The sequence below is a fragment of the Zootermopsis nevadensis genome, unplaced genomic scaffold (genome assembly GCF_977971745.1).
Source record: "Zootermopsis nevadensis isolate Lab colony 2312 unplaced genomic scaffold, Znev_1.0 Znev_ptg000020l, whole genome shotgun sequence".
Taxonomy (NCBI): domain Eukaryota; kingdom Metazoa; phylum Arthropoda; class Insecta; order Blattodea; family Termopsidae; genus Zootermopsis; species Zootermopsis nevadensis.
In genome coordinates, this window is record NW_028259152.1 from 11,972,772 (window position 1) to 11,987,844 (window position 15,073).

The window sequence follows — 15,073 nt, forward strand, 5'->3', positions numbered from 1 at the left end:
AAGGGAGGAAGAGAACTCACATATTTCTACTGGCTTCAAACTCACTGGCAGCAATGATGAATTTTGCAGTGTGTTAACATGAACACTGAACTGGGTTCCAGAGTTTGTGAATGCAGTTAAATTTCATTCCTTAAATTGAGGAAATTCCTTAGATTGAGGAATACAAATGGGGCATACAATCTAATATATTATATGAAGCTGTGGCGGGGGTCAAAAAAAATTAACCCTTTTAGTTCCAAAGCTTATTTTCAATGTTGCGGGCTAAACACCCAGGCCAATTTTCACATATTTACAGCTTCAGAAGCAGAAATAAAAAAAAATGACAAAAATCACATATTTACACTAAATAATGCGGATTTGAAAAAAATTCAAATAACGTTATAGTTAACAAAAACATTTTTGAAAAATTAATATTTTAAAAAATTTCATTTTCAGGAGGTAAAAACAATTGTTTTTTTTGTTTTCCTTCTTCATCACTCACCTGCAAAAAACCCCATTTATTTCTGTATACAGGTAGCCCTCGATTTACGCCGGGGATGCGTTCCTGGACTAACCGGCGTAAATTAAAACTCTTATAATGTAAATCAATGGGAAGTCAATGACATGCGTTCCCAGCATCCAAACTTTGACGAGTAATATAATGGCATTACATTTAAAGCTCTGAAATAACGTAAATAAAATAAAGGGAATTTAAAAAATATATTTTATACACTTACAATCGACAATTCTTTGGTCCCCGCCATTGACTGCGATTCTTTCATGTGACTGATGTGTACAGTCATCTCTGCTGTTATGCGATAGTTGCATTCATGTAAGACGCCGACCTATAGAAAATAGCGTAGTAAAAATAACCCCGGTACCTCCGCAGAAACTAAATTAGTCCTTTGAAAGTTTAAAGAATGAAATTTCATAAGAGCAAACTCGCATATGGAAAAGTTTGCATTTCACAAACAGCTTTTACCGATTCATCGATCTCATTGGAGCAAATTCGCATTAACGAAACATACGTAATTGCAGAGATGACTGTATTTATAATTTTTATTCAAAATCAGCGATGGAAGAATTACGATTTAGTATAAGAATCAGTATGAGTTACAGTGTAAAACGTTATAAATAATAGTAAATTTTTGTTTTTTCACTTTTTGACTTGCTGGTTTTAAAATCGGCGTTATTCTGAATCGGCGCAAATTGAACCGGCGCAAATCGAGGGCTCCCTGTAATTTGATATTTTTAGTGTCTATATTGTTATCCGGTCCTGACTACAAAAGTTTTTGTAAAACAATGTAAACGTACCTTTTTGACCTGGAACAAGCTATTGACTAGGTGAAAAATTTACAATAAATTAACTAATATATATCACAATACAGAAAAACAAAGAAAACTATAAGTACTACATAAACTTTATAATAAAAACAAAATTACGAAGTTAACCACTTATCTTAGCATAATTAAACCGAGAACCACGAGCATGTTTTTAACTTTTAGAAGTTATCTCTTGAGGAAAATATGAATTAAACGTCGTTTAAACTACTATTTGCAGCCATGTACTGCCATCTGGGAGCCATATGTGTAATGCCACCAGAATTAGCCGACGCCGATATATCGGCGCGCTGTTTTAGCTTACTGCTAGCGCCGATATATCGGCCCGTGGATTTAGGAGTGTTAAATATGCCCTAAAAGTTAACAAATATATTTGACAATTACAGTCATTTGTGAATGTATATAACGTGCGAGATACTAAACAGTTCTAAAACTCTGATGTAACCATGTTTCGCGAATACAATATTTACATGATATGACATCTTCAAACAACTATCTCAGCCAATATAGAGTATTCGATATCAACTCGTTTACTGGCTTCACGAATATCTAAGCTGATAGGAACATCTCCCGAATCCCTAGAAATTCGCAGGACACTCGTAAACGAAATTACAGATTCCTGCTTTTCACGCTCTGAAAACGCCAAAAATTAAATTTGTAACTATGAACGCATAACATTGTTAGATTTTGCCGGACCCTAGTGCATGTCGAAACTAGGCAATATCCGACTCTAAAGACCGTTTTTGTGACACCCAGAGACGTACGAGTTCATTTAAGAGGCTAGTTGATTGCAGTGGCGGCTCGTGAGTCTGAGCAATGGTAGTGCTGCGCAGGGGGAACACCCAGAATAGTTTTTCAACACATAACAATATAAATAAATGAAGAGTAAATTTACATCAGGAGAAAACCCTTACGTGCTCGACGATGTTTTAACTATTTGTAAGTCCGGAAGACGGCGGGCGTGATTTTTTACATAACTTTTTTCAGTCAAAGACAATTTAGAAAAAGTAATTTACTGTAACTACGATACACTTCCTTTGCTAATTATCATAACAAAAAATAGTCAGCACACAGAATTATTGAACACTCATTATCAATAACCACGAAACAGTTTGTGATAAAGAAACCAGTCTAAAACACGTGGTACCGGGCGAGCGTGTTGACTATGATCCGGCTGCGGGAACTGTAGCTTCGATAAGAACTGTCTGTTATGTAGCCGGGAAGTAATATATTTCTTTTTACGATCTGATTCCAGTACCACTAAATACTGATTGTATATTACTGTTAATACGTAATAATGAAAGGAATATGATGTTCGAGTAACATTATGTTTTAATATCTAGAAGGAAATAGTGTTTCAAATATGCAAAATATGTATGATAAGACGTCTTAAAAACAACCATGAAAACTCTAATATGTCTGTGAATAACATTGCATGGTATGAATTCACTCACTTCTTAGTTCCTGCAATAATCCCCGACAAACTACGTGGCCGCTACACACCAACATCATGTTTGAATAACTCTAAGGAAAAAGTGTTTATATTATAAAATATGTGTATGATAAGACGTCTTTAAACAACCAATAAACCACAAGTCTGTCTGTGAATAACATAGCGTCGTATGTATTCACACACATCTTAGGTGCTGAGGTATTCCCCGACATACCACGTGGTCGCTGCATGCTAATGTACGTTGTAACAGAATTGTGCGTTTCACGAGCTGAAAACGCGAAATATGACAACACATTAAATCAGCCTGTAACTTAAATAATATTACTCGGATAAATGTGCTATTTTAAACCAATGAATATCTAACCCTAATGTACATGTTTATAATAATTTGAAACATTTCCATTTAAGTTTATGAACCACCATTTCTGACATTCTTTTTTACGACCTGTACTGTACTGGTGGACTAATGTTTTGCTTTTTATGTTCTGATTTATCTAGCACTATAAACTGTTTGTATCATAAAGTTTCTACGTAATTTTCAAAGGAATGTGATGTTCGAGTTACATCATGCTTGAATACCTCAAAATAATAGTGTTTTTAATATAAAACATGTATATGATAAGACGTCTTCAAACAAACATCAAAACTCAAGTCTGTCTGTGAAAAACATTGCATCATATGTATTCACACACATATTAGTTGCTGCGATAATCCCCGACACACTACGTGGTCGCTGCACGCCGATGAACGTTGATAGAGAATTGTGCTTCTCGCAGGCTGAAAACGCGAAATATGACACATTAAATCAGCCTGTAACTTAAATAATATTAATCGGACAAATGTGCTACTTTAAACCAATGAATATCTAACCCTAATGTACATGTTTATAATAATTTGACACATTTCCATTTAAGTTTATGAACCACCATTTCTGACAAACGTTTCTACGACCTTTATTGTACTGGTGGACTAATGTTTTGCTTTTTACGTTCAGAGCTATCTGGCACTAAATACTGTTTGTATCATAACGTTTAAACGTAATTTTGACAGGAATATGTTGTTCGAGTTACATCATGCTTGAATAACTATAAGGAAATAGTTTTTATAATATACAACATGTGTATGATAAGACGTCTTCAAACAACCATCAAACCTCAAGTCTCTCTGTGAATAACATAGCGTCGTATGTATTCACACATTTATTAGTTGCTGCGATAATCACCGACATATTCCGTGGTCACTGCACGCTAAAGAAGTTTAAAACAGAATTGTGCTTTTCACAAGCTGAAAACGCGAATTATTACAACATATTAAATCAACTTGTAACTTTTATAATATTAATCGGATACTCGGATCGGAACTTCATAAGCTAATGAGAAATGTCAAGTGGAAGTGCAGCAGGAGTCCATTATTATGAGAGTTTACGACTTTTGGAAAAAAAATATTAGTACATTAAGTCCTCATTATAGGAAGTTAAGGACCTGGAAAAGTAAAACTAATGTAACAACATAATGAATAATAATTTTTGAAATGATAGAAATTAGTCTTCAAGCAAAAAGGGGGAGACATCTATTCCATTCGATCGAGCAGACGGAGCTATTCCCAATCTGTGGACAGAAGCGTATTAACACACGACCGTAGACAAAGACATTAGAGAAGAACTTACTGGAGCTGCTGTTTCCTGAATCTCTTTCTGTCTGGCTTCTCGATTTATGTCTGCTTCAGAATTCTTTTCAAATTTGGCCCGGCATCGACCTAGCAGCAACTTCCTGAAGGTGACCTCTGGTTCATCCTTGTTCCCACGCTGTGCCGGAACTTTTATGCTGGAGAGAACCTTGCACATTCGTGCATAAGTCTCGGCGAAGTTTGGTACATCAACAGCCTGCACATAAAAACACAACTTTTTCACTTTGCTCTTATGTTATATTTATGAAAAACAATAACTCTAATGAACACACGTTACATAAACTAAATTTATGAAATGATGGCCACCTAAATGAAGCTTCAACAAAAGTAAATCTTTATCCCTTAAACCTGAGAAACTCAAAATCTCAGTCAGATGCAAGACACATTTCACGACAGCCTTAATTTTCTTGCATAAGATAAACCGATATTGACAAACATTTTTAGATGAGTACAGATAAATCATAAGCTTGGAGGTGAATTTAAAGAGAGAACAATCAGCCTACTGGTTTTTAAGATTATTATCATAGTTATCAGTAACAATTATAATTTTCACTTGCCCCTAGCACCTCCAATACTACACTGAGGATAACTTCAGTATTTAAGAAATTGAGCTGCAAAGTTTCAAAAGAAGGGAATTTCTATCAATATGACGTCTCTGTCTGAATGTATCAGCTGCTAAAGACCGGTGCCTCACCTTTTCAAATACGAGATCGATGACGCCCTTCAGACGATCGCTGCTGTCAATTGGCAGAGCCTGGACCTGGGAAACAAGTCTGTCAAACTTCTCAGGCGTGAGTTTGTTGAGCAAACTGCGAACCTTCTGGAACAGCTCCTGCAACATCAAGTTCCCTCTCATCTTCTGACAGAACGCAAACACAGAAATAAAGCGAAACATGTCTTACTTCCTTAAAGCCTTCATAGAGATGATTAAAACCTAGAGCCAGTTGCTCTGCATGCGCCGTCCAGCCGCGTTTTGTCTACACCGAGGAAGAAGTCTGTTGTTATGAGAAGCCAATGTCTATTGTGAAATATAATTACAATGCATACTCATTATATGCAATTAAACACTTGGAAAGGTAAACATTGCTTCTAAAATCAAACACCAAACAAAAGAAAGTTTATTTTTTAGTGTGACAAAGTTCCAATAAGAAGTGATGAGGAAATTAGGAGGAGACGAATTCCGGAAATGCTTGCAGCTTCTCAGATCGAAATGTCTGATCTTTAAGAGCATAAAGATTAAAATATAGAACCTTCAATTTTGCCTGTTGCTTAATTTGGTGATGAACCTTCAGTTTCAATAAGCCACCTAGTTAGTTAGACTACTACGTGTTTCTTAGCACAGGACTGTTCCTTTCAGCCATCTTGCATTGGGGCAGATACAGCATTATTGAATGTTTCCAGGATCCTGTCCTTAAATGAATGCTAGGAACATACTTGAGTCTGTGCAGCATGCTGGTATATTTACTTTGGAACTGCTAATAGAATGAACATAGGAATTTAATTTAGAAACACGTATGGCCTTTTTAGATATCGAAAAAACCCTTTGATATCGTAAACAGACCATTATTGTTCAAAATACTTCAAGAGAAAAACATCCCAAATCTATTATTACAAAACATAATGGAAATCTACAAAACCAATGAAATAAAGGTAAAACTAAATACTAAAATCACAGACATGTTTTTCAGACATGTGCTTTCTGATGGGATGTGAACAAGGATTTAAATACATCAGTGGCTTCTGGATCACTGGCCGAACTATATGCCATTTTCGTCTTTTTAAATACTGGATCTTCTGTGTCACTCCCAATTTGTCTCTTAGTGGGTAAAGAAAATTTCATACCTGTAATGAAAGAAAAATAACATTTAGTTTCTCAGGAAAATGCAATGTAAAACTGCATGTGTTTAACTCAAGCTCTAAAAAGCAGTAAGCAAACTCTTCAACCAATTTGCAGCAAGTATCTTTCCTTCTAAATAACCCTTCACAAGTTGATTTATAACATACATGTGATACACAGTGTACTCAGTCTTATAGACAGTTTACCAAAGTTTTAGAGGAACATACAATTCAGTTTATTGTCACGCTTCAGCAACAACTTTGGTTGTGATTTCTCATTTTGTAATTTTGATTTCTGTCTTCCTTCCTCTCCACTAACAAATGAACTGGTTTCTTTTTTACAATCATGGACTCTGCTTGACACATCTGATGACTTCTTTGTAATGTCCTGACTACTATTCGATGTTTCTGTTGATGAAGTTGTTTTATTACTTTGAACTTTAACACGAGGCTGGCAGGCCTCCAGCCTCGTGCCAATCACATCCAATTTCTCAGCAGTTGGGTTTATAATGGTTCCTGGCACTGTATTAAATTGTAAAATAAGGAAAAAATTAGCTCCTTGTGATATATAAAAATATTTACATTCAGTAGGTAAAACCAAGTCTTAATACACCCCCCAAACCGATAATTAAAACTGCCGCCAAGAAAACAAAACTTTACATTAATATGTAGAAGCAAAATATAAAGTTGTTCCCTTGCCTTGAATATGTGTAAACATGGAAGTAAGGCACATGAACACTAGATGGAGAAAAGTGAACAGCTTCAAACTCTGGCCACTTCATTCCTTGGGGAAAGAGTTCCCAGTACCCACTACATAAAAGACTAGGGTGGCCAGTCTGGATGTAGTGACAAGGAGAAAATCTGAAGCTGTCTTGTCAAATGCCATTCATTAGCATGTGCTCTTCCATAGTGTGTACCAGTAAAGTCTCACTCTACAACATATTCACAGAAGAAATAAATAGATTGCTAGGAGAGGGATATTATACAAGTGTGCCAAATGTAATATAACAAAGAACAAAGTATGAATATAAAGTAATGGTTATGCACCTGATAGTACAGCTAATGCTCTAACACTAGTGAAGCAAAATTCAACAAAGAGCCATTTTCATGTGTTCTTTATGATGGATAAAAAATTGTACTCTAGTTGCCTTAGAGTTATTTCATGTTCTTTCCTACAAGAAAGAAAAATAACATTGGGTATTAATGATACCAGAATACAGTCTGACATATTTCACTCAGAGATTGAACGCAAATTTCAATATCTTATGACAAGTCCTGACTAACAAACTACATTTTTTTATTTAGCTGTTCACGAAACTCTGTGATGTTATGAAACATCAGGCAGTGTTCATTACCATGTTCACAAAAGCCCAGAATTGACCCTTATCTTAAGTCAGGTACTTCATCACTCCTGCATTCTCAAAGAGGAGAAATTCTCAACCTTTCCACATTATAACAATTTTTGAACACAAGGAAAGCTGAGCTACAGCCTAAACTGATGCCCATAAATTTTTCTACATTATTCTGCTAGAATTGCAGAACAGCTTTTGGAGAAAAATGTACCAGTCAGTGTACATAAAAATGAATAAGGAAAGTTTAATGAATTGTTCTTGGGCTACCAGCCTTGTAAGTTGCTTTAATGGAGAAAAAACCTTACACTGTTGTAATATATAATATGTAATTAACCAGTAAGGCACAGGCTGATCCACTACAAGTTCATAACAATGGTTCATTCATTATACCAATATTACGTCAGACATTGTCCATTGCATATACAATTAATTTGAATTATCAAAATGAATAACAAACTTCCCTGATTACTGTCCTCCAGGAAAGTGGTATCCGGCTTTCCTAACAGAGATGTAATGATTTTACGGTTTCTGAACGTCACCATATAAAGTATGAATATTACTAATACAATTTTCCAGGAATAAGATTGTATTAATACATTCATAAAAGTGACCACTGTGAACAGGTGGGTGAAAACTGAACGCCACAAATAAAAAAATACTGTTGTAATAATTTAAACCATTTAATAAACTAATAAAATTGAATAAATAAAACAAATCAATGTACATATCACAAATATCACAAGCATTCCTGCATATCACTCCACATAAGTACGCAACTTGAACATTTATGTAAGTTACTAGACAGTTCACAATAACAACAAATTATTTGTTCACTCAACATCAGGATTTCAATAGATACATTATAATCTGTGTGACCAAATTTCATCATCGAATTCCCTTAAACATGCTCGGAGCAGCCTTAGAGTCTCTTATCTCTTTCTTCTTCTTGGCAGGATGAGGAGCAAAACATTTCCACAATCTTAAGTTTCATCTGCACCAGCAGACAACACTGTGCTTCCATCTGGAGACATAGCCAGTTGCAATACCCGTGCTGTGTCCAGTTAATTCAGCAACCTGAAATTAATTCAAGACTTGATTTAATTAACTTAATCAATGCTATAATTTTATTGATAAAATTACACAAGGACCAGTTCTCCAGCTTTGGGGTTTGGCATGGGACCAATTAACTCTTGCAGTAAAAATACAAACTGACTCTGCCTGCAGAAGGTGGTACTGGTATTCGTATTGTGTTAGTGTTTTGTTTGGACGACAAGATCCTGTCTGATATTTAGATTAAAAATATTTTATGGAAATACTTTATAAATTTGTACGGGGACCACAGGAGTTATTAACGTCTGTGGTCCCTGTACAAATTTAAAACATTCACCCAGTGCAATGATGAAAATAAAAGTTTCAATCCAAATTAATAGGCATCTAAGGATTATAATTCTTATGTTAAATAGTAAAATTCTGAACTACTAGATTAATGGCAGCAGAGATGCAATTTTTAAGAAGAACAGACCTATAAACTATAAGAGATACGATAAAAAATTAAAAAAAATGAAAGAGAATCTAAGTTAAATGCCATGGAAGAAAAACTAACAAAGAACAGAAAGAGATGGTATGGGCAATGGTTTATTAAGAATGAATAATAGACAAATCCCAAAGAAGGCTTTGAACATGAAAGTGAAAGGAAAATGTTCACAATGGAGGCTGTGATAAAGATGGGAATGACAGGTTAAGAAACACAACAGAGAGAGAGGGAAGGTCAAGAGGAAGAAACATAGGAGTTGTGGGTTGAGACCAAATTGAGAGGCCAGGAAAACCACCCCATTTTATTCTTTCATTCCCTCAAGCACGGCAGAGTAAAGGTGATGGGAACAATATCAAAATAATCATAAATTACAAAGTTTGCCATGGCAGTATTGGAAAAACATTTTCTGAGATTTCAGGTTTTCATGGGAAGAGAGTGAGGGAAGAAGATTTTGGTTACAAAATATTTGTTAATGGGTGCCTGATTGGGCATCAGAAACATCATGTTTTTGGAGCTAAACACTAAGTCAGACAATAATATACAAAAGTGGCTGGTAACACGAGCCTGTTCTACAAGAATTAAATCTCAGCCACAGGATGCTCAAAAATAAGTGTGAAATAAATCTATCTTCCAACTAACCAATTATATATGTATAATTTTAAAATACATGAAAATATCCTGAGTGAACTTTCGTAGGCATCTCCCAATACTAAACTTTCAGAAATAACCAATTCATTTTCAATCGCTTCTCTATTAACATTTTATCTCACTAAGATTATGATCATTTACCTTTGTCATTGATGGATATTTCCAGATAGTTAGTTGATTATTTGCATAACCATGACTTGAGATGAGTTCTCTGTATGTAGCTGACCACTGAAGACCACATAGCTGTAAGACATTTTTTACAGTGTAAATATTTCAGTGGATTCAAGGAACTAACAAAATCCACTAAATAACCCAGTCCAAGGAGACAAATGACTGACAGATTTAAAAATTCAAGACAATTATCAACTAAGAGGATGAAAAAATGTTTAACACACAAAACAAGACTTTTCATTCATAAACCTTCCCTTAGTGGTAATAATGTCTAACAAACAGAAGACAGTAGTTGAATATGAAGGTAATGGCCATTTTATTACAAGCTTCAACAAGATAATCATACAGTAGTTAGGCAACAGTCCACACATTTGAGATGTTTGTAAATTGACAAACACAAGTCACGTTACTTATTTGTTATAAAATCTTCTCAAATGACCAGACATGTCAATGTGGAGTGAAAAATCAATGTTTCAGAGACTAGCTCCGTCTCCATTATCAGTGTCTCTGAAATGCTGGGTTTTGACACAACAGCAACATGGCTGCCTAGATTTTTAAATAAAACAATAATTATTCACTTAATAACTATAGATGTGCTACTGTACCTACCAAATTTAACAGTGCATCAGCCTAAGCAGTTATGTATTTTCTATAGTCATGGCAGTCAAGGGGTCTTAAATACAGTAAATATCCAGGACTTACCTGAGACTTGGTGTCGATGGTGTTGAAACAACAAGTATTGCAATTCCAAAAGCGAATGCATCTGTCACCTGTTCCACCACTGCTTGCCAATCTGCTAGGCTGCCATGGGCACCATGCCATGCATACAGTATATTGAAAACTGCATTGCACAAATGTTCATTATGTGGAGAAAATCACCAGATTATTAGCTAGGGTTTCTGGAAATGAACTGTACTGAAGTGCTGATTTGTTAAGGTAATATTATAAATAAATATATCCACTAAAACCACCATAAGTGGCACCAAGGGTTTTCTTCAAATAAGTTGCATGAAATAATGAAACTCCTTCAATCTTCTGTAAATGCCCTTAATTGACACACAAAGAAAAGTCAATACAAACACCTGACTTCCAAAATATTCTCTCCAACCAGAAATAAAAGGCCTTGAATTATAACCTAATATCAATGGATTAGAATAAGCATCATAACTGCAGTGTATAATGTCACCTTTCAGGAAAACACTGCCGAAAAGCTGGAACACCTTCAACATTCGATACGACTTATTCTCAAAAACCAAAATCACACATGTCATCTGTACCACTGCTATTACTCAGAATAAAATAATGTTCATTCTTAGATAAGGCTCTGGTCTCGCTTCCATCATATTTATGAACCAATTACAAGCATTAGGTGTCTGCTTTATTACTACATAGGTAATTGAGATGAGCGAAGAAAAATTTACCAGCTCTAAGTCTATTGTTTTTAAACTTCCCTTTGAGGCAACCATTAAGTGTCATGATAGAGGCCTGTATTCCACTCTACACCTAAATTTTAAGTTTTGATTGTTGGGCTTTTCGACCTTGTCCATTGACCTTATGGAAGCTTAATCGTTACAAACATCTGCTGATAAAACATTCAAATTTGATTTCTTACAAGATACATAAATACCAACTTACAATAGTCATCCACAATGTCAGGAGCATGAAGAATTATGTCTGGACTTTGTGGAAAATATCGAGTCAAAATCTTTCCTGAAGGTCGTGCCGTGGAATACACAGTGCGGCAACTGGAAAACGGGACTGATGCTGGAAAAAAATAATGGTTCCATGTATGAGCAATCTGAGCATTGTTTATTCAAAGTAGCTTCCTCCTGCACCTACACGCTGCACACAACGACCATGAAGCAACTGGGAGGAATGGCGGGTGGCCGTGTCTGGAAATCTGTTCAGTACTCTTGTTACAGCCCTTTGAATGGTGTCCATGTCATCAAAATAACAGCCTTTCACTGGTGATTTGAGTTTTGGAAACAAAAAGAAGTCACACAGTGCTAAGTCTGGTGAATACGAGGTGCGATCGGAAAGTTTCAAGACTGCGCATATAAAAATCCGTACACTTATCTCAGGTGTTAAATTCATCCATCATCCTCGAAGTAGTTCCCCTGGGAGTGAACACAACGATCCCAGCGCCGCTGCCAAGCCTGGAAATCTTTCTTTGTCAGCCTGTCAAGCACCATCTGCGATTCTGCCTGAATCTCTTCTATCGTCTCAAATCTCCTTCCCTTTAGCTGAATTTTCATCTTTGGGAAGAGGAAGAAGTCACACGGAGCTAAGGAGGGTGCAGGATGACGGCCATGATGTTTGAGGCCAAAAACTGCCGAACTTTGAGGGCGGTGTGCGCTGGCGCGTTGTCATGATGCAGCAGCCAGATGTGGTTTCGCCACTTTGCCAGCCGCTTCCGTCTCACATCTTCACGCAACCTCCCATAGCCTATCCCAACAATGTCGCACAAGTCGTTGATGGTACGCCATCGATCTTCGTGAATGGCCTGCCGAATCTTCGTAACATTTTCGGGCGTTGTGCTCGAAGATGGTCATCCAGAACGCTCGTCATCATCGACAGAGGTTCGGCCATTTTTAAAACATGAATGCCACACAAAAGTTTGTGCACGACCCATTGCGGACTCCTCAAATGCTTGCTTTAGCATTTCATAGGTTTCGTAACCGTTTTGGCGAGTCTTTGGCAAGAGATTCAGGCAGAATCGCAGATGGTGCTTGACAGGCTGACAAAGAAAGATTTCCAGGGATGCTTCCAGGCTTGGCAGCGGCGCTGGGATCATTGTGTTCACTCCCAGGGGAACTACTTCGAGGGTGATGGATGAATTTAATACCTGAGATAAGTGTACGGGTTTTTATACGCACAGTCTGGAAACCTTCCGATCGCACCTCGTACGGTGGATGCGACAATACACAGACTTTTTTGGTGACCAAAAACTCCCTAACAATGTGAGCCTTATGGCTTGGCGCTTTGTCTTGTAACAGGAACCAACTGCCATCTTCTCGATACTGACGCCGAACACGACAGGTTCTGTGAAGCAAACGTTTCAAAATGTAAAGATAGTAGGCAGCAGTAACTGTCTCGCCACTGGGTATGAACTCTTTGTGCACAATTCCCTCGCTGTCGTAGAAAATGATTATCATTGTTTTGATTTTTGATCTTTCTTAGCTCGGGGAGAGTTTGCTGACTTCTACTCCGCAATTTGTAGCTTTGTTTCGGGGTCGTACTGGAAACACCACGTCTCGTCACCCGTAACGATCGAATTCAGGAAGTTGGGTTTGTTTTCAGTGGCATCAATGAGTTCCCTGCAGTGATCAACTCACGAGCTGTGGTTGATCGTCTGTTAATGAATGTGGAACAAACCGTGCACAGACCTTACTTTTTTCAAATCCTGAGTTATTATTTGTCGAATGGTTTCCTTATTAACGCACAGATCTTCTGAAATCATTCGAAGTGTTGCACATCGGTTGTTGGTGATTATTTCCCGCACCTTTTCAATCAACTCTGGTGTTCAAATCATTTTTGCTGGGCAAGGATGTTCATCGTCTTCCAATGATTCTCTTCCATGGCAGAAACGGTTATGCCACTCAAAAACACGTGTACGAAACAGACAATTATCTCTGTACACTTGCTTCATCATTCAAAACGTTTCCGTGGCACTTTTGCCCAGCCGAACACAAAATTTGATGTTAGCTCCTTGTTCCATTCTTGCTTCACAACAAACACACACACACACACACAAGAGAGACGTGTACTTCAGCTCACACTATGTTCTCAAATGACGGCAATGTATAATGACCTTCAGTGTGTAGATGCAGGAGAAAGCTACTTTGAATATACAATGCTCAGATTGCTCATACATGGAACCATAATTTTTTTTCCAGCATCAGTCCCGTTTTCCAGTTGCCGCACTGTGTACGTGACGTTCAGAGGATCCAAGAATCCCTGCAATTGAATATACATAAATGAGTTTATAATATAATGCCATGAAAAAAGTGACAAACAGAACTCAACTTTAGAACTATTTATAAGCTTAACAAATTGTTTATAAAAAATAGATAGCATAAATAATTTTTATATTCGTCACACATGTTGACAGAACATCAAGACAAATTTATTTCTTGGAAAAACTACATTTAATAAAATATTTAGAAACAGTTTTAAAATCAGATTATAACTTGTAGTTATAGCAGAATTTCTCAAGTGATTTACAAGATGCCCATTAATTTTCAGAACACATTGTTCAAATAACAGCTACTTTTAAAACACAGTAGTTGAACATTTATATTACAGGGTGAACCAAACTTTTTAGATAGAAGCCACATTTTACTTTTGGTTACACTCTAAATGCAGCTCTAAAATATTTCAATTTGAAGACATTATTAGATTAACTTGTTTAACTGTAACTTGTAAGTGCTAAATACCTGTTAATGAATGCAGAAATTCTCTGGCTAACAAAAAACTGATCTAAAAATAAATACTGATAAAACTAAATACACGAGCAATCTAGCCCTATAAAACAAGCAACAAATCACCTGAAAATGATCCAGAATTGAAGTGTCTGTAAACAACACACACATATGAGATTCCTGACACAAATAAGAAAATGTTATGTGTTATTTGCAGTTTCCAACATGCTACTTTGGGTTTTACTATATGTGCTGACCTTCCACATCGTATCACTAATTCTCTTAGTTGGCAAGCAGTAAGAGTAACAATCGTTGTGGTGAGGCAATCACCTATGAAATACCTGTTGTACTACAGTGAAACAGAAAACTAGAAAACTTACATCAGGCCTTCCTGGTGCTTTGTTCTTGTATGACAGAAGCCTCATATTTCTAACATCTCCGCCAAACAGATACTCTGACATGAAGCGCTGATATCCTTTCTGTGAAAGGCTTATCAATTCATCATCTGGTTGTTGTTCCTGGGTCACCTGACAAGAAATCACATCAACTTCATATAAATTCAATTTAGTTAAAATTACATTATAAATATAAAATAACAGTTAACTCTCCACAGCCAAATTTTGACCCCCCCCCCCCCCCCCCCACTCCCCAA

At 36.5% G+C, this 15,073-nt stretch overlaps 2 protein-coding genes across 6 annotated transcripts in view; both read right to left on the minus strand.

Moving 5' to 3' along the window:
• Positions 1–3,457: 3,457 nt before the first annotated feature.
• On the minus strand, positions 3,458–5,315 carry LOC147873298 (eukaryotic translation initiation factor 4 gamma 3-like). Its single transcript, XM_087351938.1, has 3 exons — positions 5,154–5,315; positions 4,440–4,655; positions 3,458–3,550 (listed from the first exon to the last, which is right to left on the minus strand). Exons 1-3 carry the CDS (start codon positions 5,313–5,315, stop codon positions 3,458–3,460), a joined length of 471 nt encoding a protein of 156 aa, XP_087208064.1.
• Positions 5,316–8,308: 2,993 nt separating this feature from the next.
• LOC147873299 (anaphase-promoting complex subunit cdc20-like) overlaps positions 8,309–15,073 on the minus strand; it is a 30,070-nt gene continuing 23,305 nt past the window's right edge. For 3 of the 5 annotated variants that reach the window (XR_015535912.1, XR_015535913.1, XR_015535914.1), the window contains 5 exons: positions 14,802–14,948; positions 11,636–13,957; positions 10,703–10,841; positions 9,971–10,072; positions 8,309–8,721 (listed from right to left, as the gene is read on the minus strand). Coding sequence is in view for 2 of the 5 variants with exons in the window: in XM_087351767.1 (XP_087207893.1) it covers positions 8,635–8,721; positions 9,971–10,072; positions 10,703–10,822 (309 nt within the window). In the remaining 3 variants the exon portion in view is untranslated. Of the gene's footprint in view, positions 8,722–9,970; positions 10,073–10,702; positions 13,958–14,801; positions 14,949–15,073 lie in introns of those variants that run through there. The other 2 variants (XM_087351767.1, XM_087351768.1) reach the window with 2 other exon arrangements.